This window comes from Dromiciops gliroides, chromosome 1 (genome assembly GCF_019393635.1).
Source record: "Dromiciops gliroides isolate mDroGli1 chromosome 1, mDroGli1.pri, whole genome shotgun sequence".
NCBI classification, from domain to species: Eukaryota; Metazoa; Chordata; class Mammalia; order Microbiotheria; family Microbiotheriidae; genus Dromiciops; species Dromiciops gliroides.
Window position 1 is genome coordinate 704,133,356 of NC_057861.1, and position 24,254 is coordinate 704,157,609.

General features: G+C 47.8%; 1 protein-coding gene across 3 annotated transcripts; it reads right to left on the reverse strand.

Annotated features, from left to right (window-relative positions):
* Positions 1–315: 315 nt before the first annotated feature.
* XPC (XPC complex subunit, DNA damage recognition and repair factor) lies at positions 316–24,240 on the reverse strand. 3 transcript variants are annotated; one of them, XM_043976053.1, is made up of 16 exons: positions 23,998–24,217; positions 19,940–20,129; positions 16,971–17,089; positions 14,783–14,906; positions 13,930–14,014; positions 12,993–13,150; positions 12,690–12,810; positions 10,921–11,010; positions 8,898–9,764; positions 7,461–7,621; positions 6,199–6,280; positions 5,100–5,234; positions 4,826–4,995; positions 3,842–3,935; positions 3,166–3,255; positions 316–1,462 (listed from the first exon to the last, which is right to left on the reverse strand). In XM_043976053.1, the coding sequence occupies exons 1-16, from the start codon at positions 24,077–24,079 to the stop codon at positions 1,253–1,255; spliced, it is 2,778 nt and encodes a 925-aa protein (XP_043831988.1). In that variant the 5' UTR covers positions 24,080–24,217; the 3' UTR covers positions 316–1,252. The 3 variants fall into 3 exon arrangements, 1 of the variants encoding a protein (XP_043831988.1); XR_006354086.1 differs by lacking the exon at positions 316–1,462 and having other exon boundaries at positions 3,200–3,255; positions 3,842–4,088; positions 23,998–24,240; XR_006354085.1 differs by lacking the exon at positions 316–1,462 and having other exon boundaries at positions 3,200–3,255; positions 3,842–4,138; positions 23,998–24,240.
* Between the last annotated feature and the right edge of the window lie 14 nt (positions 24,241–24,254).

Consider the following 24,254-nt stretch of genomic DNA (forward strand, 5'->3'; position numbering starts at 1 on the left):
TGACTACCTCATGGTGAGGAAAAAGAATCCTGGGGGCTGGGGAGCCAGAGACAACACGGGATAGCTTAGAGCAGAGAGAGCGGATACCAACACCTCTTAGTACCCCACAACCAGATTAAAATGTAATTAGAAAATTAGTTTTCAAACCAGCTCTACCTCTACCTGTCTGTCTGTGTAACCCTGAGCAAAACAATTTCCCTCTCTGGGACTTAATTTCCTCATTTGTAAAATGAGGGAGTTGGGTGAGATAATTTCAGATCTTTTAGCTTTAGTATGTTTCAAAAAAAAGAAAAGAATGAAATCAAGTCTTTATATAAGCTTTATTGTTCTCCCTAAAGTGATAAAAAAATTATCCTCAACTATCTAGAATGTAAAACATTTTAAATTATTTTGGGGCATGGGGGGGGGCAATGAGGGTTAAGTGACTTGCCCAGGGTCACACAGCTAGTAAGTGTCAAGTGTCTGAGGCCACATTTGAACTCAGGTCCTCCTGAATCCAGAGCCAGTGCTTTATTCACTGTGCCACCTAGCTGGCCCAAAACATTTTTTATTTAACCAGTACAATAGTTGGGGGCTCACTCAAGATTGCTGCTGTTTCTTCAGTATTCAGTGTATGTGGGGTTTATTTCCCTCTGATTATAGCTTTTTTCATAGGTACCTACAACCTAAAGTGAATCCAAAAATTATAATATTGTAGGAACTACATGAACTCACCATGAACTACTTCTAATTCTTCTGTTTTAATGAAAAGTCAGGAGAAAAAATGCAGTCAAGGCCAGGGAAGAGGGATTTCCATTAAGCCGTTGGAAATAACAAGTCAATGAGACAAGATGATGGCTGTTTGTTACATGAAAATTTTGTTTAGATTGACAGCAGAGGGCTTTTGCATTTGCAGAACACATGTGGAATATATTAAAACCTGGTACTTCTCACAAAGAAATCACACAGCATTTACTCCAAGTTCCTAAGGTCTTCCAAAGAAATCCACTTACTCAGCCTATGTCTGATTGTTGATAGATACCACTTGAAAGGTAAGATTCTTAAGTAGAAAAATATCCAGCTTTAAAAATTAAAAAGGGCTGAGGGGTTAAGTGAAAGCTAACCTCTTATGTGAGGAGCTGTTCTGGTGATTTGGAACCACTTTCCTCAGCCTAAGACTAGTGACCTACTGCCCAACTGCCTTCATTTGGTGCAGTCGGGGGAGCATATGGCCACGGTGGGGGGAGAGTATTTGGGTGCTGTTTCCTCAAAATCACAACTTTTCAAAGGGGAACAGGTGTTTGGCTTCCTCTCTCTTTTCCCTTTTGGTCTTCCTACTTCCTTTCAGTTTTTGCTGCTCTTCAGTTTCTCGGTTCTGGGGCCAGTAAGCAGCCAGATTTTTGGCTACTGCCTGTGAGCTGGTCCCTTCCTCGTCCGATGAGAATCCTGCTCCTCCGTCTGAAGTTGCTGGAACAGCTTCACCCTAGAAACACAAGTGAACGGTCACAGAAGAAAGGCTGACCCTCCCTTAGGCAGCTGAATCTCACTGTGTCCTCCCTAACATGGAGATAATAATAAACCGACTGTACCCCTCTCTCGCAGGTTGCTGTGAGACATGGCATGGCAGTGTTGTTATGACACTGACCTGTACATGACCAGTTGTGACCTGGAGGAGACAATCAAGCACAGTGTTCTTAACTTAGTTTGGTGGTCATCTGCTCCACCACTTTGGGTGGGACCATTGGAATGACACAAAAGTTTATGCTAAAAAAAGTGGCTCAAATGTCCAGAGATTCTCTTGCTGGGCACAGCCCCCTAGAATGTCAGTGACAAAAAAGAAAGGCCCCATGTATCCAAAGGCATTTATATAATAGCACCTTTTGTAGTGTCAAACACTGGAAACCACAATGATGCCCACCAATTTGGAAACAAACTGGTATGTGAGTGTAAAAGAGTATTATTGTACTGGAAGGGACAATGAACATGACAGCTACAGAGAAGAATGGAAAGATTCACATGAACTGATGCAGAGTGGAGCAAACAGCACCTAGAAGATAATCTGTGACCACTATAACAATGTCAGTAGAAAGATTACAGCTCATTACAGGGATGAGGCCCATTAATAGCTGTGGTATTTTCAGCCTGGGCAAAATTAGGGAGACCTAGTCTTAGAAAGGGGAAAAAGGGGAGGGCAGGGGAAGGACAGACAGGATCGTCTGTGAGCTTTGGACTCAATGAGAGCCTGAAGAGTTAGTGCTCTCCTGGCATTACTGTTTTGATATTTGGGTCACTTTTTTTTTTTTTTGGTGGGGCAATGAGGGTTAAGTGACTTGCCCAGGATCACACAGCTAGTAAGTGTCAAGTGTTTGAGGCCAGATTTGAACTCAGGTCCTCCTGAATCCAGGGCCAGTGCTTTATCCACTGTGCCACCTAGCTGCCCTGATATTTGGGTCGCTTAACAAAACACCAAGCATAAATAAAACTATTGCCATACGGAGCAGATGGGTGTCTGTGAAATTTTTTTTTGACATTAAAGAGTGGTCTTTATATTTGAAAAGGCTAGGAACCACTGATCCCATGGTTTTCCCCATTCCCTTCATTTTGCTGATGAGTCTGGAATTAAGCCCTAGCGAGATGAAATGACCTCAAAACAGCAGCAGACCACAGACTTACGTGCTCTAACCCCAGATCTTGGATGAACACAGAATGTGCTCACCCATGGCACTGTGGCGGGGGATCGCGACTCCCGGAAGACACGGTGCTCTTATGTGAGACAGCGCTAGATGGCTGCCTGCCTCTGCTGCCCAGCTGTCTGGCCCTGCTTCCTTTGCTTCAAGCCTCTTGGTGCAACAACTTACCTGGGACCTGGTCCAGTCCAGTAGTCCGCACACAGGGAAGGTCCCCCAACAACACAGCCGGTGTACTGTGAAGCCCCAATGGAACACTGTACCCACATTCCCTTTCTAGCTCCATCCCGCTGTAATACTGGATTCAAATGCATTTTCTCCAACTTTGCTGGTGTTAGGTGGTGCCTGCCTGTATGGAAGCCAGGCTGATGTCATGGGCCGATGGATGGTTAATACCGTGGAGCGGCCCCACTCAGATGCTTATTAATGCATCTATCACCTCAGAAATCTGATCTCAGATCTTTCCCCATAAACAGGTGTCTGAAGAGCTTGTACTTACCTTGTTACCAAAGCGTCGCTTCAGCCTCTCTCTTATGAGGAGCCCTTTCACCAGTAACTTCCAGTGCCCCAGGACTCTCTTCTCTCTTTTCTATGTTGAAAAACAAAAGGATAGTAGGAAAAAAAAAAGCACAAGCTAATGCTGCATCTTCAGGGTTAAAATAAAGATGGAATTCTTTAAGAATGTGAAAGATTTCAGTTTAGAAATTAATATTCTAATCTGGCCTGATTTTACAAAATTTAACTGATTCTTGAAATTGTGTTTTGTTTAAAAATTGGTTTCTTTACAATTAATTCTGTGGCATTCTTGCAGACCAGCTCCAAAAAGTAACCATTTATGGTTTCATAACCACTTGGAAGGTCTTCAGTGGAAAGCCCCAGGGATCAGGGCTTAGCCCTGGGTGCTTTCAGATTTTTCTTAATCACTTCGATAAAAACAGATCTAGTACAAAGGTAGGCAGAAAAGTCAATGACAAAATCTTGTCCTCTCTCAGGGCTGGAGGGATCCTCTAGGATTGCATCCTTTGTCAGGATCTCAGAGATCCTCCAATGGGCTTGCTCCTTTGACGGTAGGCTCTGAGTCCTAGGAAGTAGTTTGTGGCCGCGGTGACCAGAGCCTCAGCTCTTCTCCATCCTGCCACAGGGCCCAGACCTCCTCTCAGGGAGAAGCTTCTTACCTCTTTCTCCCTTTGTTCGATGAGTGACTGTTCATTGTCCCAGGCAGCCAAGAGCACCTCTTTGTGCTCCTCACACACGATGTATCCATCCGTTCTGCGGGGAAGACCACACTGCATGTCCTTAGGAGGCAGGAGGAGGGAGAGGCCAACCTTCCTTTGGTAATGTCCCACACCCACCACTTCATAACAGCCACCAAACATTTCTCCCGTGCCTCTAGGAGCAGAGGACTAGAGTTGTTCTTGGGAGCTGTCAAGCCGAACATCAGACACCGTCATTGCCCTCCTATGACACATACCCTGGGGAGTTGGGGAGGAGTACAAAACAGAGAGCTAGGTGAGGTGTTGGGGGAAAAGTCCTTCCTGACTGGGGGGGGGCACCAGGGAAAGTTACATGGGGGGAGGGGTGGCCTTTGATTTGTGCTTTAAAGATTCCTCCATCTGGACTTAAGAGGAGCAAGGAAAAGCCAACTTGACACCAATCTTCATTGCTTACAACAGAAATCTCTATCCCTGGACTCACAGTCTCAATTCCTCTCTCCCTTTCCATCCTCATCCTTCACTTTGGGCTTTCGAGGTAGCCCCTCAGCCTCACGATTGCCTACACCCACAAGGGAGGGCTGGGATATTGGCTGAGGAGTAGAAATCCAGGATTTCAGGGAATTGCCTTTGTTTCCTGGGGCAGGTCAAGATACAGCTCAGGGCTTGGCAGCAAGAGTGCCCACGTCCAACAATGCCTCTGGTCCCAGCCATACCCCACGGGCATGGAGCCACTCAAGCCCTCTCCCCTGTTTCCTGGCATTGCTAGGCGGCCACCACCACCCCTAACATGCCAGAGCAGCCATCCCTGAGCTGCCCTACCACTTTATGTCCTGGGGTCACCAATCTTTCAAGCCAAGCCTGGGCTAGCTAACAGCCATGCTGGCCCTGGAGTGATCTCACACTGAAAACCACCCAGGCCCCCAGGTGCTCTGGTGTCTCCCTTACACAGGATGTGAGTAGCCACCGTGGAAGTCAAAGCCAGTGATAGCCTGGACACAGTCAATCCCCAGCTTTCGGGCAACTCGATGGAGGTTGGGCAGTTTCAGCTGGACACAGCCAATAGGCAGCATGCTGGGCATGAAGAGGTAAACATTTCCAAATTCATTCCGAGGGACCTGCCACAGACAAAGGAGGATGAGGCCGATCTGAAAAACCTGGCTCAGAGGAGTCTGCTCTTTTCTCAGGGGAGGCTCACCCCACTCTTCTGCTAGGCACTTACCTTGCCATCTACTGCCACAGGCGGCTGGTATTCCTCTGTCTGCCAGTGGCCAAACAGACCCAAGTCATCTTGGTCCCGGAACTGGGGATCAGCCAGCCGGGCCTTCCGGGCACGATTGGAGTATCCTTTCACCATCTGCAGCAGAAGGGACAGCAGCAGCGGCCCATGTGACACCACAGATCTCACAGAGGGTGCACCAACACCAAGGACCCTCTGTCCAATCCCATGAGTGAGTCTGGGAGACAAAGCCTCTACTTTCACTCGATGGGAGTCAGGAGGAAGGTAGGAGAAGCAGAACGATTTGTTTAAAGGCAGAAGGCATTCATGGAATAGCGAGGGATTGTTTCCCGGAGCCCAGTTACTATATAGCACAAGGGCTCACTGCTGTGGCTTTGGAAGCACATGTGGGAACAAACCGGAAAGGAGCTATCAGGGACTGACATGCAGGGAGAATGGCCTGAGAAAGACTGGAACGAACGGGAAGGGCTAAAAGCTACTTGTGGCCAGTGGTCGGGGCCAAAGGTCAGGAAGGTCTAAGCAATGAGAGGAGATCCACAGATGGAGCTGGATCCTGAGTGGGGCCTAGGCTCCAGAGGAGAAGGCTTGGGGCACAGCACAGACACAGCTGGCCCAGGCCCACAGCCAGATCCCAGTGTATGTGGAACTCAGAATTCTGGAGGACACCTCAGCCTACCTGGGAAGACTGGAAACATGTCTAAGGAATCAGGCTACCAAGGATTTTTTTTTTTAGGCCATCCAGCTCTGAGATCTTCTGACATGCTAGAAGACTCTGTGAATGACCACTTGGTGTCAACAGACCCTCCATCGGAAGTGCTCTTGCCTTTCCCCATTTACTCTGAACTGGATTTGGCCGGTGTTTTCAAGACTCAGATCCTAGCCAAAATGCTCCTCAAATGACCCACTAGTTCCTTCTCCAAACTTGTGGCCCCTCCTCTGGTGCTCAGTTTCATTCTCTTCTCCCTTCACAGCCCCTAGACACATTCCCCTTCCCTTGATCTTGACATCCAAATGGCTGTGGTGAAGCTGTCCTGCCAGCTGCCTCTCTACCAAGACCCCAGCCCAGCCAGAGCCCAGTTACCTTGTACGGAACCTCCCCAATCCTGACCACTCGTGCTTGCTTCAACCAGGTATCCCTTGAGTGCAGGGTGTGGACACAGTCCCTAAAGATATCACCCAGGGGAAGAAAAATGTCAAAAGTCAGTTATTCCTCAACTAACCAGAGACCTATATTTTTTCCCAAGTGCATCGCTTCCCACAACTATGGGCATGAATTAGTAGAGTTAATAGAAGGAAGCATCACCTCTGATATCGACTTACAGAAAGAAAGTAAAATGACCCGTTGGAATGGACTCTCAGGTTAAGATAACCAGGTGCCTGAGTGAGGCAGAATGATGCCCGCGTTTGGCTTCCTATTCTGCTTGGCAACGTATTCATCTCAAGGCCCCACGACTCATTTTCTGTCTCACCAGCCTCTGCACTTCCCTTCCTTGCCCCAATTATCCTTGTCCTCTGCCTTCAAAGGCCTCATAGCCACCATCTTCTTTGTGTATGCAGACAATATGGTGTTAAGAGTCAGGACTATTCAAGAGCAGAAAAGCCACCAAGCTGAATATATGGTAGATGTCCAGCCCCTGATGCCCATGGGGGTGGGGATGGGGATTCAAAGAAACCCCCCACAAAGCAGACAATGCACCTGGGGACAATAGCTTACATGAAATAAAGAGCTAAACCCTAATGGAAAGCAGGCCCACTCCTGAGAACAGTCTTACAATGATGCTTCCTCATAAACTATACACTCAGCAGGCACTTATATTAAGCACCTACTATGTGCAGCATTAGGATTAACATTGGGAGAGACATAAGACAAATGACAATCTCTGTTCTCAATGCACCCAATAGGCTTTTATTAAGCAGCTACCATGTGCCCAGAACTGTGCTAAGCCCCTCACTGATGTTATCTTCTTTTAATAACAGCTCAACACTAAAATCTGGACATGTCCGCTATTAGCATGACCCTACACCCCAACTCCATCTACAGTGAAGCACTTTTACTGGTGATGGATATTGGGTGCTAGTCTACCATATCCTTGCTAAAACAATGAACTTTTGAGGAGGGTTTCTTTCTTTCCCAAAGACCCTCCCACTCACTCCCAGTCTCCCAAGTCTTCTCTCTTGCCCACTTTCTCCTCATAAACTTCTTCCTCATCAACTATCATGTGACCCACCTTCTTTCCCCTTCCCACCCCAATGTCATCGCTGAAGCTGTTAACAGAGAAAAATGTTCTGGGGCCAGTGGCCCCTTGCTCACTCACTAGAATAATGTGCACAAGGTCCTCTCACCTGGAGTACACAGCTTCACCACGACAGTACCCAAGGACAGCAGCAGTCTCTGGGTATATGGCTTCATATTTCAGGAGATGTCGCTTCAAGGCATAAAGAGGGTGGTTCTTATACATGCCTATAGCAGTTGGCAAGGGCTGGCTCTGTAGCTTTGCCTGAAACTGCAGAGGCCAAAGAAATAATGTTAGCTAAGATCTTTATAAAAGGAAGCAAGGTTGTTTTTTTTTTTTTTAATAAAATTTGTCTATCATATGTTGGTTACCAAGTGTTATTATGCATTACTGATCAGATTTGCTATGAATTTTGCAATGATCTTCCTTTAACTTTGTCCCACTAACAAAGAGGTTTTCAACAGTCAGATTAGACTTTAGGAAGTCATGGGAGCCACTCTATGTAGCTACTCATGGGAATAAACTGTTCTGTGCTGAGGGCTGTTTGCTTGCTTGATCGCAGATCTCCACTGGAGGAGAATGTACAACCTCTTCCAGTAAGCTGACCCAAAATATCTTTATGTTTAACTTAAGCCTTTTTACTGAAACTAAGGTGCTAAGGCTCCAGGTAGATTCTCAGTAGAAACAGAAAAACCAGTCACCCTGAGCTAGTCAATGGTGCTTTGCAAATGAGCCCTTCCAGAGTTCCTTCAGCCCTTCTTCCAAAAGCCTAATTCCCAGTCTTTCAGTAATTTCCACTGTTCCCTACTCTGCCTCCCTCCATGCATCCATAGTTCCCTGTGGAGGAGGCAAGAAGGAGAGGGAGACAATAGAATTGGATCCAATTTTCAAACAGGACCCCCTAGAGAAAGAACATCATAGGCTCTGAAGATTAATCTCCCTTGGATGCACATTAGTTTATTTTGAGTCAACGATGAATCATAGGATACCTCCTGTTAGATTATAGTTACTTACAGCCAGCCCAGGGCAAGCTCTCTTTGTGCAAAGACTGCTCTGCTGCAGGCACATTAGAAAAAGCATGTTTTGATAGTTCTCAGAGACCATGAGCAAGGTGACTGCCCACTTTTGCACTGCAGGCTCTCACCACAAATATGTGAAGGGCCCAGCCTCACTTTGGGTCCAAAAGTGAGTCATGTACGCACAGTGCATCATTTTCTTCCTTTCCTTCCTTCTTCCAAGATTCATGAAACATCAAGTATGTGAAAGGTCCTATTTCGGGATAAGGTCATTCCCTTGCCAGACCTTTCTATCACAGGAATACTGACCCAAATTCAGTCCTTTCCTTTCCTCCTAGGAGCTGAAAGTTGTGTGTGGCCCTGCTCTTTCCTTTTTGGTCTGTGCAGGGGGAAGATAATTTGGTGGGTCACCCCTTATTCATCCTCTCAAACCTCTTTCACTTGATATTACCTGTGTCATGTGAACAAACACCAGCTGTGACAACTTCACTCAACAAGAAGCACTTGGGTTCCCAGCAGTCCAGGCTTACCTCCATTTCTTCTTTATTTTCCCTTGCCCCAAAAGGGCTTTGGTAGGGTCTCAAGGTCTCAGCCCACCACTCTGAATCTACACGGCACTTGCGGGTAGCTGTCATCCAGGCCGGGTCATACCGCTGTGTGATATCCCGAGCACACCCATCATTGTCAATGCCAATGATGTAGGACAAGGGCTTGGTGGCATATTTATAACAGGTCAAGGGCTGGCCCACCACACCATGGACACAATCTACACATACCCACCTATCCTCCCCCTCACAGAACACTTCTAGCCACTGGTCCACACCAACTGCTTTCCCGATTTCTTCTTTTTCATCATCATCACTAGAAATGATCTTGCCCCTCTTGGTGCCTGAGGCCTCTGGGGATGCTTCTGGAAGGAGAGGGGGCTGGCCACCATCTCTCTTATTCTTTGCCGACACGCTAGCTCTCCTCCCCCTGCCCGCAGATGCTGCCTTTGTCCTTTGGGACAGAGGAGGCCTCCTTGGTCTCTGGGTGCCAGGTGGAGAATCCTCCTCACTGGGAAGCTCAAACTCAGAGCTGCTTTCAGCCCCATCGCTCCCACTCTCCTCTCTGTAGGACACCTGGGACGTCCCCCGTCTTTCCCTTAAGGGCCTGCGGGCTCCTTCCTTCCCCACTGCCATGTCTTCTTCCTCACTGGAAGACTGTGCACGCTTTTTCCTGCCCACTGCCGCTTTCCGAGGCTCTGGGGTCTTGCCCTCTGCTGTCCCCTCAGAAGAGGCCGCCACGCGTCCTCTGCGGGTCTTTGATCTGCTTTGGGTTTGGGCCTTTTGGCTCGGGGGTTGTTGAGAAGAACTTCCAGGATTCTCCAGGGAGCTCTCCTGGGACTTTTTCTTGCCCTGGAACAGAGAGGGTGATTAGCTATTTGGGCTTTTTCTTCCATCTCATGAGTCCTGATTCATTTACTCAACACTTAGGAAATCTCTATGTAGAATCCAATAATAGGAACGAGGAATAGTAGAAAGCTAAGTCCCAACCTTCAAGGAACTATGGCGGAGACACAGCCCAGCAGCCGACTGTTAGGAAACCCAGGGAAGCTGAGATCTCTTTCAGCATATTCGTATCAGATGTAGTCAATCTGGTCTGGTGCAAAGGCACTAGCTAAAAACTGCGGTAAAGCCGGGGCCCCTGATCACAACAAGTACGCAGCACAAAGCGACTTCCAACACCTATCTCTAGGAGACCAAAGCCCCCTCCTCTCTCTTGTCCATCCTTGACAGCCTGGTGAAAAGGCTTCCTCGTCCTTGTGGAACTTTGGAAATGGAGAAGTTAGAAAAGTTTCCAGAAACAGCAGTAAAAATAAGGGCCGCAGCCTCTACCCAGCCAGAACTTGGCGTCTCCATTGGAGAATCCTAACAACATATTTTGCACAACTCGGTATCTGTCTCACAGACTCATTCATCACCATCACATTCTAGGAGGTGAGAGCACAATGAACCGTTTCACAGGAGGGAGATGTGAGAGACCACACATTAGATTTTAGTCATAATAGTTAGATTTTAAACATCACAGAGATCAAAGCGCCAAGAGGTGCCGTCATTTGTATGGTCTCTTGACAACTTAAGGATGAGGTCCTGGTGGCGCGTGAGCAACCTTAGACTGACGGGCTGTTCAGGTTGGTGAGTTACTTACTGAAAACCCTAAATTCCTTTGAACCAGCTTAAGCTAAGTTTAGAGTTAAGAGCATTTCTCTGTATTTCTATTTTCCTATTTCCTTATCTTTGATTTTTATTAGTTTCACCTTTGTTGTTTAATTAATTCCCAAGTAATAAAATCTGATCCTTTTGTGAACTAAAGCTTAGAGGCTCCCTTCTTATTGGCCTGGGAGAAATACCTAAAAAGGGCAGTTCAGAGGGGAGAATAAACCTTAAAGGTCCCTCATATTTCCGGGACCCCAATATTAAGGCGAGTCACCCAAGTAACGCTCAGTATATCAAATTTTGGCCCTCACAGTGACAACCCACCCCTTCACTCTGGGGCCCTCTTATAGCCCACCTTTGCAGCTGGCAACTTCAAAGGGATGGGCTGCAGAGACAACACCAGCCGGGTCAGAAGCTGCAGTGACCGCAGTATCAATAAAAATATCTGTGTGACAAAAAGAAGGATGTATGTGCCTCATTACTTAGGATGAAGGTTCCTCATCACCAAGAAAGTTCATGCAAAACTCTACCCAATTTCCCCCCAATTTCTTTCAGTAAAGAGCATAAAATCAAAGATAAATATGCAAGCAGTGCAGTTTAGCATCTATGTGAATGATTTCCCATGAAGTTACAATGATCATTCACTCAACATAGATCAACTGAGACCCAGGTACTCAGGTCTGTGCTAGATACCTTGGGGGATAAACAAGACCACGTTCCACAAAAGTGATTCCTCAACAGACAAGCCGTCAAAGGGTAGAAATAAACAGTTTTTAGAAGAGAAATGGAAACCACGGAATCAGAGACTCTCAGACAAGGGAGAGGCCATTTAACCCAACACATCCTTAATGCCAGCTTGTCTTCTACGTTGCTCCCCTCACACTCTCGTGGTGCCATCCCCAGCATGGCCCATCTGACCACGTTCCACCCTCTTTGGGACTATCATGAGAGTTATGCAACTATGTCTTAATTTTCCAATAAGCTCATAAGGTCCTAGAGAAAGGCTTTGTTCTGTTCCTGACTATGTCTCCAAGCTCTAGAACAGCACCTTGCTGCGGAGAACTGGTCCAAATCACAATTACTAAGAGAACTATAAATTAAAAGAATCCTGGGGCTTCATCTCACATTCAGAGAGTAAAAGATGAACAGTCCACACTGGAGGGAGAGCCTTTGGTTAGAGGCACATGATGAGTCCTGTGACAAGGACAAGGGCCTCGTTCTGCACGACTTTACATCCCAGCCAGTGTGTGGCCCATCACACATGACTCTATCAGAGGCAGCAAAGGGCAGTGAAAAGCACTGACTGGGGCTCTGGTCTTGGTTTCACTACTAAGTAGCCGTGTGACGTTGGGCAAAGTGACTGAAGCCTTCTGAGCCCCAGGTCTCTTATGTGGAAACTACTATGTACGTACTCACTGCAGAGCATTGAAAAAGAGACAGCATGTGGGAAAAGGCTATGAAGCTGTAAGGGGTTATTGTTACCAACCAACATTCATTGACTAGCCACTGAAAAACAGATTCAGGCTTGAGGATAACAATAGAGAACAGAGAGATTGAAGAAAGCCCAAGCAGACATGACCAGTCATTCTTCATCGTGTCCGTTGGAGGGCGCAGCCGGGGTCAGCCTGGGAAGACACAGCCCCAAGGGGCTGCTCGGTGGCCCTGGGTGCTATTTGGGGTAGCCTGGCCTCCATCTCTGCTCAGGGAGGCTGGCCAAAGGAGGACCAAAGCAGCAGAAACTCTGTAGGTCTCCAAGGCGAATGAGACTGGACTGAGAAGTGCTCCAATGAGCCTGACCCGCCTGGTCTGCCGGCAGGGCTTGTGTGATAGAGGACGTCTCCCCTACATCTTTTCTAGTCTCAAAGATGGCAGACTGCAACCTGTCCTCACTGCCCTTCAAGCTCTAAATTCAAACGGATGGAGGCATGCTTATCTGCAGGGAACACTGGCCTGCCCGAGGTGTCCGAGATGGAAATTCAGCACAAGAACACAACTAAGCCTCTTCTTGGGATTAGAATTACTCGGTAATGAATGGATCACTTTCTATATCATTTCTTCCCTTCTTAAGGGTTAGAACTCATGTTCTAACATGAGCGTCTAGCCTAATGCAACTGAGTAACTCACATGGACCAATTCTTCATCATCCCGTGCTGAATAAACAGCAAAGCGCCGTCCTAAGGTGGAGCACAGGCTGTCTTGCTCATCTGTGGAAAGCTCTGCATTGACAGTGAACGTGGCGATGAACCTGTCCAGGAACGAAACACGTCAGCACTCCACAGAGAGGGGAAGGGGAACCCCCTCACTGTGAGCGAGGGCTGCCTTTCCCTGGATTCCTGAGAGTCCCATACTGGACTGCTGCTCTCTAGGCTAAAGGGAAAGCTCCCACCCCCACCCCCACCCCCACCCCCAGCTCAGGCCGAATCATACCATTTTACCAGGTTTGAAAGGTAAGGGACATTGACTTTATTAGGAAGCACTTTGGTGAAGTGAGCTGGGACGATGGAGAGGCCGATGGCCTGGAGATCTGGCTCGTTACAGATGTTATTCCGAAAGAAGCCATTTGCTAGCAGGCAAAGCAGGTGCACCTATTAAGCAGGGGAATAAAGACAAGACAAGAAGAAGAAAAAAAAAACCTGTGAGCTCAAAGCAAGTAAAGTTTCAAGCTGCCAAGCCAATGCTCCATTTTAGCCTGGAATACGTCTGCTTTTGACACGTGTCTTTGCCAAGGTTGGGTGTTCTGCCTTCTCTTTTGATTTCTACTGCCAGCCCCACATTCAGCATCTCCTTGCCTCATCCCTGGATTGTTGGAACACTGTCCCACTCCAAGCTGTCCAGTATGAGAGTCTTCTGAAACGCCATTTTTCTATCAGCCCCAAACCTCTCCAAACTCTCTGGTGCCTTCTAGACACAGCTCAGAATCCTCCCTCGGACACAAATCCTACAATCAGGGTCACCTATCAATCCAATTTTACTTTCAAAAGTAACCAGGCTGTTTCCAGGCATGTCAAACTTGCTCCGCCTCTAAACGTCCATTCCCACACTTGCCTGTCTCCTATTTTCTGCCTGTCCGCATCATCAAGGCCCCTGCTCCAACCTCACCCTCCTCCTCAGGCCCGCAAGTGATCTCATCCTTCTCTGACCCTGGGGAAGCAGACCAGACCCTCCTTGGATTCTGTCCCTTGGAATCAGAGTTGGAAGAGATCTCAAAGGTTGTTGCATCTAAGTCATTTCTCTATGTGAAGAGTAGCCCTGCTGCTAGTTCTGTGAGGGCCAGAAGCCTGCCTTATCCTTCCTCTTTCCAGCACAAAACACATGGAAGGTGCCCAATAAATGCTGTGAAGTGAATAAATGCCAAGGCTCAGACCTTGTGTGTATCTTCATGGACTTCTTTATTGAAGCGTTTCATCATTCTCCGAAGATACGTCTCAAATTCCATCTGCCTTTTTTCTCTGCAATGGGTATTCAAAAACAAATGCTGAATTCAGAAAGTTCGCCAGACCACTTCTCTTACTCAAGACAGCAAATGTGTCATGACTGTTCCTTATCTCATTGGTCCTCCACTCCATCCAAGCGATCCAACATGGATGTACAGTGGACGACTTGCTCACTCTCACCACCGTGCCTTTGTCTGGCTCCTCTCTCGTACGGCAGCTCAAAACACATCAATTGACAAGCATTAAGTGCCTACTAGGTGCCAGGCACGGTGGCCATCCTGCCTAACCAGCCTATCACCATCACTGCTTGACGTCATGGCCCTACACGGGGGAGGCACTACATTCATTTACACTCACTTGTAGTAGGAGTTAAGCTATCTCCACATGTCCGTGACCTGAAAGCCCCTTGTGGCCATGGGTACAGCTTCCATTTCCTTGTGGCCCCTGTGTGCTGTGCATCTGACAGCGGGGTAGTTAAGGAACACTGACTTACTCCACGTGATCTGCTGGGGATTTCAGGCCCTGGAGCACAGCAACGACTCTGCTGAGGAGGTCTGCCTCCAGCTCAGAGCCTACCAGGGCTATGGGGGGTGTTGAAGAAGCTGTGGGCTCTGTGCTAACAGAAGCACCACCTCAAGCCTGCAGGGATGGTGACCAAGGAGCAGCCAGAGACCCTCCCTCAGGGATCCTGGTCCATTCTGGCCACAGCCATCCTGCCCTTCTTCCCTGCCCTGGCTCCCACAGGCTACATGGGACACAGATCCGGGGGAGCCCCGCTCTCACCTTCTCTCCCTGGCCTTCGCCTGCTCCGGCGTCTCAATCTCTATCTCCACTGGCTTGGTCGGCAGAGTTGACTGAAAGGAGCTTGTGGTTTCTCCCATTTGATTGGGGATAGGCTCGTTAATTTCTACCAACAAAATGTCAACATCAGTCTTACATGTGGCTCAGAAAAACTGCAGACACTCACTGGGAAATAAGGTTTGCTATTTTAGAAAATATCAGGGGCTTGATCTAAAGGGCCATACGGACAGCCTCCTCTGCAAAGAGATCAACTGTTTAACATCAATTATACCATGTGGCAATTCCTGGAAGGTCAGTGGTGAGTATTCTATCCCGCACAGCTGAAGGCAAACAGGAAGGGGACTCAGTGGCGCAGCACTGACTCTGACCCCTTGCTTGTCTGCGGACGCCTCTGCTTCCCACGGACAGCCTGGCCTACCTGCTGTCATTAAGCATGTATTAAGTGCCTCCTGCATTCCAGGCACTATGCTAGGCTCCAAGGAAAGGCAGGAGGCAGTGCCTGCTCTAAAGGAGCTCACATCTCATCTGAGATACCACAGGCAAATAACTCCCCACAAACAAGTGACAGGCAGTGTCATTAGGAAATATGTGACAGGCTTAAGGAGGACTGGGAAAGGTGGGATTTAGGCTAGACTTGAACGAGGCCAGAGAAGCGGTGTGTGTGTGTGTATGTGGGGGGGGGGGGCGGTGAGGATGGAGAACAGAACCTTCGGGGAAAGGAGACAGAGGGAGGAAATGCCCCAGGCTGGGAGATGCAGGCGCTCCTTTGCTGGACCAGCCCAGAAGCCGGAGACTCTGGGTCAGAGTACGTTGGGGGAGTAAGGGGCAAGAAGACCAGAGAGGGAGGTGGAGGGTTCGGAACACCAAACAGAGCATTTTGTGTATTTTGTATTTGCTCTCTGAGGCAAGAGGGGACGTGTGTGTGTGCGTGTGTGTGTGTGTGTATGTGTGTGTGTGTGTGTGTGTGAGAGAGAGAGAGAGAGAGAGAGAGAGAGAAACACACAGAGAGAGAAGAGAGACAGAGGAGAGAGAAGAGAGACAGAGGAGAGAGAAGAGAGACAGAGGAGAGAGAGAGACAGAGAGAAGAGAGACAGAGGAGAGAGAGAAAGACAGAGAGAAGAGAGACAGAGGAGAGAGAAGAGAGACAGAAGAGAGAGAGAGAGACAGAGGAGAGAGGAGACAGAGGAGAGAGAGGAGACAGAGGAGACAGAGGGGAGAGAGAGACAGAGGAGAGAGAAGAGAGACAGAGGAGAGAAGAGAGACAGAGGAGAGAGAAGAGAGACAGAGGAGGGAGAGGAGACAGAGGAGAGAGAGAGAGACAGAGGAGAGAGAGGAGACAGAGGAGAGAGAAGAGAGACAGAGGAGAGAAGAGAGACAGAGGAGAGAGAAGAGAGACAGAGGAGAGAGAAGAGAGACAGAGGAGAGAGAGAGAGAGACAGAGGAGAGAGAAGAGAGACAGAGGAGAGAGAGGAGACAGAGGAGAGAGAGAGAGACAGAGGAGAGAGAGGAGACAGAGGAGAGAGAGAGATGACTGGATCACCCAAACTATAAGGATAGAACCAGCCCATCCAAGTCATCCAAAATCCCCGACAAAGCACCTGTGACTTCACTTCCTGCACTGGTGAGGAAAGCGTGAAAGCTCTGGGGGCACTGAACGGTAGCCTGAGGTAACCTTGAACAAGACAATTTGCTGCTTAGTTGCAGGATCTCAGGAGTCTCTTTGAGCCTTGGTGTTGTTTCTCCTGAACGAACACCCATCCCGCACCTACCTTGTACTAGGGCTGGATGAGAAACACAGGCAAGACATGGTCCTGGCCCTCCAGGGACCTTGCGGCTGGCCCTGAGGGGGTCAGCACCTGTGCATATGGACAAAGGGGGTGGCTTATGGGTGCCTTGCCGCACCAAGAGCCCAGGATTCCAGGCGAGTCAGCAAAGCCCGGAGACTCTCTTGGCCAGGAGCTGATCTTACCTTGGACAGGGCAGTTCTAACAGGTGTGCTTTCTGAAAAGCTGTAAGCCCAAGGGAACACCTCAGTGAGGCAGGCAGGATAAGCATTTATTGACAAGAAAACAATAGGGCTACAAGACAGACTATATGACTACAACTGAAATAGACCAGGAGCAAAAAGACAGACTTAAGGCCAAGTCATACTGGCACGGAAGAGCCTCACCTTCCACCTCCTCCCAATCGTCTTCACTTTCGTCTTCATCATTTTCCTCACTGCTGTCTTTTTTCACTGATGCTTCTGTCTTTGCTTGGATCTCCTTCTTGTCCACACTTGTAAAGTTACTATAAGTATCACAGGAAGAAACAAGAAAAAGGCTGAAATATCTGTTATTTCAGTGTTTCCCTTATCAAACTCAGGGGAAGAAATGGCAACTCTTTAAACATTGTTATTAATTTGCAATTGACTAAAAGCATTTTCTGTTTATACTGAACCTGATTCCTCCCTTAAGTGCATCTGAAATTCTCCTTAAAAGACCGAGTTTTAATATGGAGTCTACTTCATCTCTTGCCCTGTCTTCCACATGTTATATCAGAACTGTGATGACTCTATAAACCTACCTCAAAAAGTGATGGAAAAAAGCCCACAGACATGATTATAAACGTTCCATGTTAAAGAGAAATATGAAGGCAACCACAAACATGAAATCAGTGTGAGCCCACAGGCACACAAACAGTAAAATCAAATTCATCTGGCATCATTACGGAAGCTACTTGAATTTTCCAGGTAACTGACACGTATACTTCTTTTTTGTATCTCAACCATTCTGGCCGTGAACTTTCTAAAGGCATTACACAATCTCTTACTCCTTCAACATATTTGTGAAACATGGTATTGAAAATGACTTGGCTTTTTCCTTTTTTTGTCCTGGTCCTTATTTTTATTGACAAGACAGACTGCTTGCCAGAGGACTCGGCCACGTTGAGAAAGGAGGTCTTGTGCAGGAGGGAAGTCCTCCAGCTGCTTCTGATGGCAGAGGATGCTGGGCTGGTTGCATTGATCCCCAAAACAACATAGTCTCCTGGGAGAGATCTGTGACTCCTTAGGAGTTTGGCTCAACCACTCACACAGAAAAGACCAAGTAGAGGAAGAATGTCGATTGTTGAGACCAGGGCTTCTCAGACTTTGCTGTCTAGTAAAACTCTCTCTTAGCCCTCACATCCAAGCTGCGGTCCAGGCCTGCTGACTTCACCTCTGCATCATCTCTCAGATATGCCCCCTTCTCTCCTCTGACACAGCCTCCACCCTGGTGCCGCTCCTCAACCCTCCCGCCTGGATCACTGGGTTGGCCTGCCTCAGGTCTCTCTGCACCCCAATCCATCCTCCACTCTCTTCCAACAAGTCTATGTTGCTCCTTTTCTCTCCTCATTCAGTAAACTCCAGTGGCTCCTGTTCTCCCCAGGATCAAACATAAAATCCTGTTTGGGTTTTCAGGCCCTGCCTGCCCCTCCAGTCCAAAATCCTGGGAGTCTGGAATCCCTGCTGTTCCTCACACAAGATGCTCCCACTTGACACGCAGGGCATTTTCACCAGCTGGCCCCCATGCTTGGAGCCTCCTGGCTTGAAGTTTCAGCTAAAATCCCAACTTCTACAAGGAGCCTCTGCTAATCCCCCTAATGCTAACACCTGCCCCCTAAGATTCTCTACTTGATTTTGTCGATGTGTCATTGGGACAGAGCTATCTGCATGGGAAGGGACTGCTCTTGGCCTTTCTTTGTATCCCCACCGTGTGGCACAGAACCTGGCACACAGTGGGTGCTTAATAAATGCTTGTTCATTTGAGAAAGTCAGCCTGCTGAATTGGTAGCTAAATACTAGCTAAATAAGGCAAATGTTCATAGCAGGAAAAAAGCACTGGGAAATTCAGAAAGGAAGGTTTCCTTGGCAGATTCCTATTTCCTAACTTAAGTAAACTTTAATCATAGGAAGTAGCAGCAACCAGGTGGTACAGTAGGAGACAGAGCACAGGCCTGGAGTCAGGAAGCTGAGTTCAAATTCAGCCTCTGATACGGACTAGTTGTATGACCTTGGGTAAGTCACTTAACCTCTTTTGGCCTGTTTCTTCAACTGTAAAAATGCGGATAACCACAATTTTCAAAAAAGAGAAGAGAATGGAGTCAGCAGGCAAGAAGCAAGTGATTGTGACTTGGATTCCTGAGACAATTAAGGATCATTAAAGGGATGGTTGGTGAGTATCTAGAAAAAGAAGCAGGAATCACAAAAAATCAACACAGCTTCCCCAAGAACAGGTCTTGTAAGGCTACCTTGTTTACTGAAATAGTTAAAGTTTTTGATAGCTTGCCAGATTTTAGCAAAGCCCCACCACTACTGTAAGTGGATGAAAGACCCTATGGGAAGAGTAGCCTTTCATTGCTCCATGACAGCTTGGGGGGGGGGGGGTGTCCTCAGCATGGTCTCGTACATGGCCTCACATCTCTATCACTGACTTGAACAAAATAAAACGTAACATACAAAGAAGCAAATTTATGCTTTCTTTCCTAACAATCATAGCCATTCACATGTGGAATGGGAATGGATGGTTTCCAGAGGTGGTGGGTTCTCCTCCCTGCAGGGCTGCAAGCAAAGGCTGAACAACCTCTGGTCAGGGGTGTCAGAGTCTGGGTTCTCTTTTCTGTATGGGTTGGACTAGATGACTGAAGTCCCTTCCAACTCTCCAATTCTGTTTCTGCTAGGGCCCAGCATTGGGGGTAGTAAGAAAGGGACTGGCTTGGGACGGGTTCTAGTGTTGGTTCTTTCTAGTCTACTCTCTGTGCCTCAGTTTCATTACTTGAACTAGATGATCTCCAAGATTTTTTCCCCACTTTAAAATTACATAATCCTCTTTGTTCAGAGGATTAAAAGTAGCTGAAGCTATATTGCACTTTGCACAGTGCTTTACATATGTCATCCCATGAGATCCTCACAGCCATGCTAGGAGGCAGGTACTATTATTATCCCCATTTTACAACAGAGTAAACTGAGGTAAAGTAGCTTGCCAGGTTCATACAGCTAGTGAGTATCTGAGGCTGAACTTGAACTCGGGTCTTCCTCACTCCAGGCCCAGCACTCTATATACTGTGTAGCCCCCACACTACCTGGACCAGCTTCAGTGAGGAAATGAAGAACTATCTTACATGAAATCTTCTTCACTGGAGGCTTCCTCCTTCACGCTGGGAGGATTTCTAGATTTCTCTGCTGCCTTGGCCCCTGCCTTCTTTGATGCACCACCTCGGGGCCCCCCAGGGCCACTGCTCCTCTTCTTCCTTTTCCCATCTGGGACTCTTGGGAGTTGGATATTCTTTGGCTTCTGATCTTCAAAAACATCTGCTTGAGGAAGGAAGGACAGTCAAAGTGCTGCCAAAGTGCTTCCTCTCTAACTTTCCCCAGCTCCTCGCTACATCCGCATGGCCACAACCCTGGTCCAGAACATTAGATTGTGAGCTCCCTGAGGACAGGGACTGCTATCTGCCACTTTTTGTATCCCAGCACTTGGCACAGTGGCTGGCACATAGTAGGTGCTTAATATTTACTAAGTGATCGAAAAAACCTGATGCCCATTTCCCTGACATGGAATGATTACCAAATGTACTAATATTTGTCAAAAGTGCTTAGCATGGCACCTGGTACATAGTAAGTGCTCTTATTCCCTTCTTTTCATGACCTTTGCCTCTTAAACAAAGTCCATCTTCTAAACTCCCTTTTTTAAATCATCAAAGGAATCACTGTTTCATTCACCCAAGTTTTCAACACCTGCCCCATCTCCCTCAGCTCCCATATCCAATCAGTTGTCAAGTCCTGTGAATTTTACTTCCACAACATCTCTCACATTCACCTTCTCTGTACTCACAGACACTATCCTAGTTTAGGGTCTCATCACCTGCCTCAGGTCTCTCACCTAGATTATTTCCAAACTGTTCTCCCTAACCCTAGTATCCTTCGTCTCTAATCTATTCTTCACACAGTTGCCAAACCATCTTCCTGACACATAGGTGTGATAAGGTGCGGAGAGACAGATCTGGCTCCTCTGCTTAAGAATCTGCAATGGCTCCCTATTGCCTCTAAGATAAAACACACACTCTTCAGCTTGGCATTAAAACTCTTCAAGGCTGCCTGTTGATGTGCTTCGAATCAGCCCCCTTGGGGCACTCTCAGTTCTAGCCAGAGTGGCCTACTTGTTGTTCCCTGAACTCAAAATTCCATCTCTTTCTATCCCACTTCCTGCAATCTCTTCCTGGGACTCCACCACCTTCCTTCAGGTGCACCTCCTAAGGAAAGCCCTTCCTGATTCCTGCAGCAGTCAGTGCTGTCTTCAAACTCATCAGAGTAGGCAGCATTAATGTGGGTCAACTATGTGTCCTCCCATAAGGGCAGGGACCGGATTCCTCTGTGGCCTTTGTGTGCACAGTGATTAGCACACGGAAGGTGCCTGCTGAACCAAAATGTGTTAAAGGAACAAGTTTGAGAAACAGGGCAGGAGTCAGGATTTCTGGATTCTATTTTGGGATCTGGCCCCAAGCCATTAGACTCAGTGGTGTTTCCATTTCTCCACCCCCAAAATGGGGACGATACATTGTTGCCCTGATTATCCAAAGGTACCAGTCCTCTCTGAACTGTTCTTTGACTCAGGAAAAGTGGCTCCTGTGTATGCACAGCGTCTGCCTCAGTGTTTTGGAGATAAGCCTGAAGGTGCAGAAAAGCCGTAAGCCCTTCCCTGTCCCCAGTGATGGTTCCATGGACCAGAAGTACCCTGATTACAAGTCAGTCCTCAACAAAGTATGTGGACATTCAATAAGGATATTAGGAAGAATGTAACACCTGGAGAAAGATTGGGAAGAAAAGAGAGGAGCCCTAAAGTGAACAAGAAAAGTATAATGAAGACCGTCTGGGGGGCTTTGTTGGTGTCTCTGTATTGACTGCTTAAGAGCTGCCACATCCCAGGAAGATGGGGAGGAGATCAAGGGCAGAAGCCTCCCACACAGCAGCCACTGCCGGCAGCCCAGATCGTGAGCATCTGCCGCTTCTCTGCTCCCTGGTTCACCCACAACAGACAGCTCTGCCTCAGCCTCCCACGACTCTCCGGAGGGACCCAGCCTCTCTAGCTGGCAGGGTTCAGGGAATATCTGACTGCAGCTTTCCCTGCTTCATGAGGCTTCTTCATCAGTCAGACCTCCTGAAGCCAAGGTGGTTGAGCAGAAACATCTTTGGGGCTGGGCACAGCTCACTTTCTTTGTATCCTCAGTAATGCACACAGTGTACTTCTAGTAAAGCACTTTAACTTTTGTTTTTTAAAAACTGAATTAGAGGGGGCAGCTAGATGGTGCAGTAGATGGAGCATTGGCCCTGGATTCAGGAGGACCTGAGTTCAAATCTGGCCTCAGATACTTGACACTTATTAGCTGTGTGACCCTGGGCAAGTCACTTAACCCTCATTGCCCAGCCCCCCCCCCAAAAAAACCACCAAGAAAAATGAATTAGAAAAGAAACCTGGGACTCTTCTAGAAGGGATATGAGGTCAAATCCTGGCTTGACCACATACTTGCTCTAAGACAAGAGGCAAACCTACTTAACATCCGGTTTCCTCATCTCAAATAGCTCTCCATACATTGTCTCCCACTGCCAATCTTGGTCTGCAAAAATCCGACATATTTTTCAAGACCTGCATCAAACTTTGCCACCCTGTGAGAACAATCATTCCTTCACTGCTCATGTTGGAAATGAACTTTCCTGTAGTGGCAAAGAACCTCTCTTACGAATTTTTTCATGTTTTGTTTGGAATTACAGTTCACTGAGTCATGAATCTCAGAGATGCACCTGTGTGGGATGTCCCCCTACAGGAATGTAAATTCCTTCAGGGCCAGGACCATACTTTCTCTATGCAGCATCTGAGGCTGAGGACACAGAATATTTCCTGCCAAGTATTTGTGGAACAAATGTGACACTGAAGCTCAGTCATCCTTTAGTGCCTTAATTCAACAGTTAATCAATGGATGATCATTTATTATTTTTTTTTTTGGTGGGGCAATGGGGGTTAAGTGACTTGCCCAGGGTCACACAGCTAGTAAGTGTTAAGTGTCTGAGGCTGGATTTGAACTCAGGTACTCCTGAATCCAGGGCCAGTGCTTTATCCACTACGCCACCTAGCTGCCCCGATCATTTATTATTAAATGCCAGCTTTGTGCCAGGCTCAGGGGCTGCATAAAGAAATATGAAACTGTACCATCTTCTGAAGCTTTTCTTGATTCCCCCCAACTGCTACTGCCCTTCCCCACAATCTCTTACTTAATAAATTTGAGCATAAATAAGTCCATGTTTGTTAACTTCATATTTATACTGTCCACATTTTTTATATGCACTTGTTGCTTTCCCCATTAGAAGGTAAGCTCATTGCTCACTTGATATCCCTGACCCCGGCACAGTGCCAAGCTTAGTAAATACTTGTTTGTTTGATTTACAATGATAATAGCTAACATTTCCAGAGGTGGCTAATAGGCTCCAGGCACCATGTTTTACAATTAATATCTCATTTGATCATCACAACAACCCTGGGAGAGAGGTACTATTATCGCCTCCATTTTACAGATGAGGAAACAGAAGTGACTTGCCCAAGGTCATGCAGCTAATAAGTGGCAGAGTCGAGGTTTGAATTCAGATCTTCCTGACTCCAAGCCTAACACTCTCCACTGGACCACAAGGAACTTACATTCTTTGAGGGAAGACTAAGATAGATGGATAGATATTTAGTGAGATGGAAAGAGATTTAGACGGATGGGTGGATGAGATGGATATTTAGATAGATGGATCAATAAACATTGAGATAGTAGGCTGATATACTATATATAAGCATGCACAAATCAAATACAAGGTGATTTCAGGGTGCGGAGGCACTAGGTGCTTCAGGGATCAGGAAAGCCCCCCTGTTCAGAAGGTGGCTTTTGGGCTGCGCTTTGTCGAAACTAGGGTACCTGTAGGGCTTCGAAGACGGGAAGCGTGCATGCCAGGCACGGGGGACGATGGCCGAGGCAAAGGCTCGGAGGCGTGAGCTGAAGCATCGCGTAGCCGGTTCTCCCAGACTCCGGGGTTGGGGGAAGGGAGGGTCCTGCCGGGCTAGTCCCCATCATACACTAGCCCGCGGCAAAACTAAGCTCATCGCCCAGCCCCGCTGCCTTCCCCTCTCCCCTCCCCCCCCCCTCACCGGGCTCCGCTTCCTGGGTCCGGGCTTTCTTGGGCCGCCGCTGCCCTGGCTGCTCCTCACAGGACGCCCGCTTTCTGGCCATACCGTAGTCTAGCCCAAGGGAAGGCCTGGGCCGCTGTTCGGGCGCGGGGGCGGGGCTTGATGGGCTCCAACCCTCCCTTGAGGCTAAAGCCACGCCCCCGACGCCGGTCTCCGCAAATAGACTTGCGGTCTAAGTGAAATCCACGAGCTGTGAACTGAGAAGAGCGAAGCACTCC

What these genes read in the sequence shown, in the direction of transcription:
- XPC (XM_043976053.1), bottom strand. Translation starts at nt 24,079, where the DNA reads ATGGCCAGAAAGCGGGCGTCCTGTGAGGAGCAGCCAGGGCAGCGGCGG. An exon ending in GCGAAGGCCAGGGAGAGAAG is followed by an intron (nt 14,015 to 14,782) that starts GTGAGAGCGGGG and finishes TACCCATTGCAG; the next exon opens with AGAAAAAAGGCAGATGGAAT. An exon ending in CTGTGGCAGTAGATGGCAAG is followed by an intron (nt 4,996 to 5,099) that starts GTAAGTGCCTAG and finishes TGTCTGTGGCAG; the next exon opens with GTCCCTCGGAATGAATTTGG.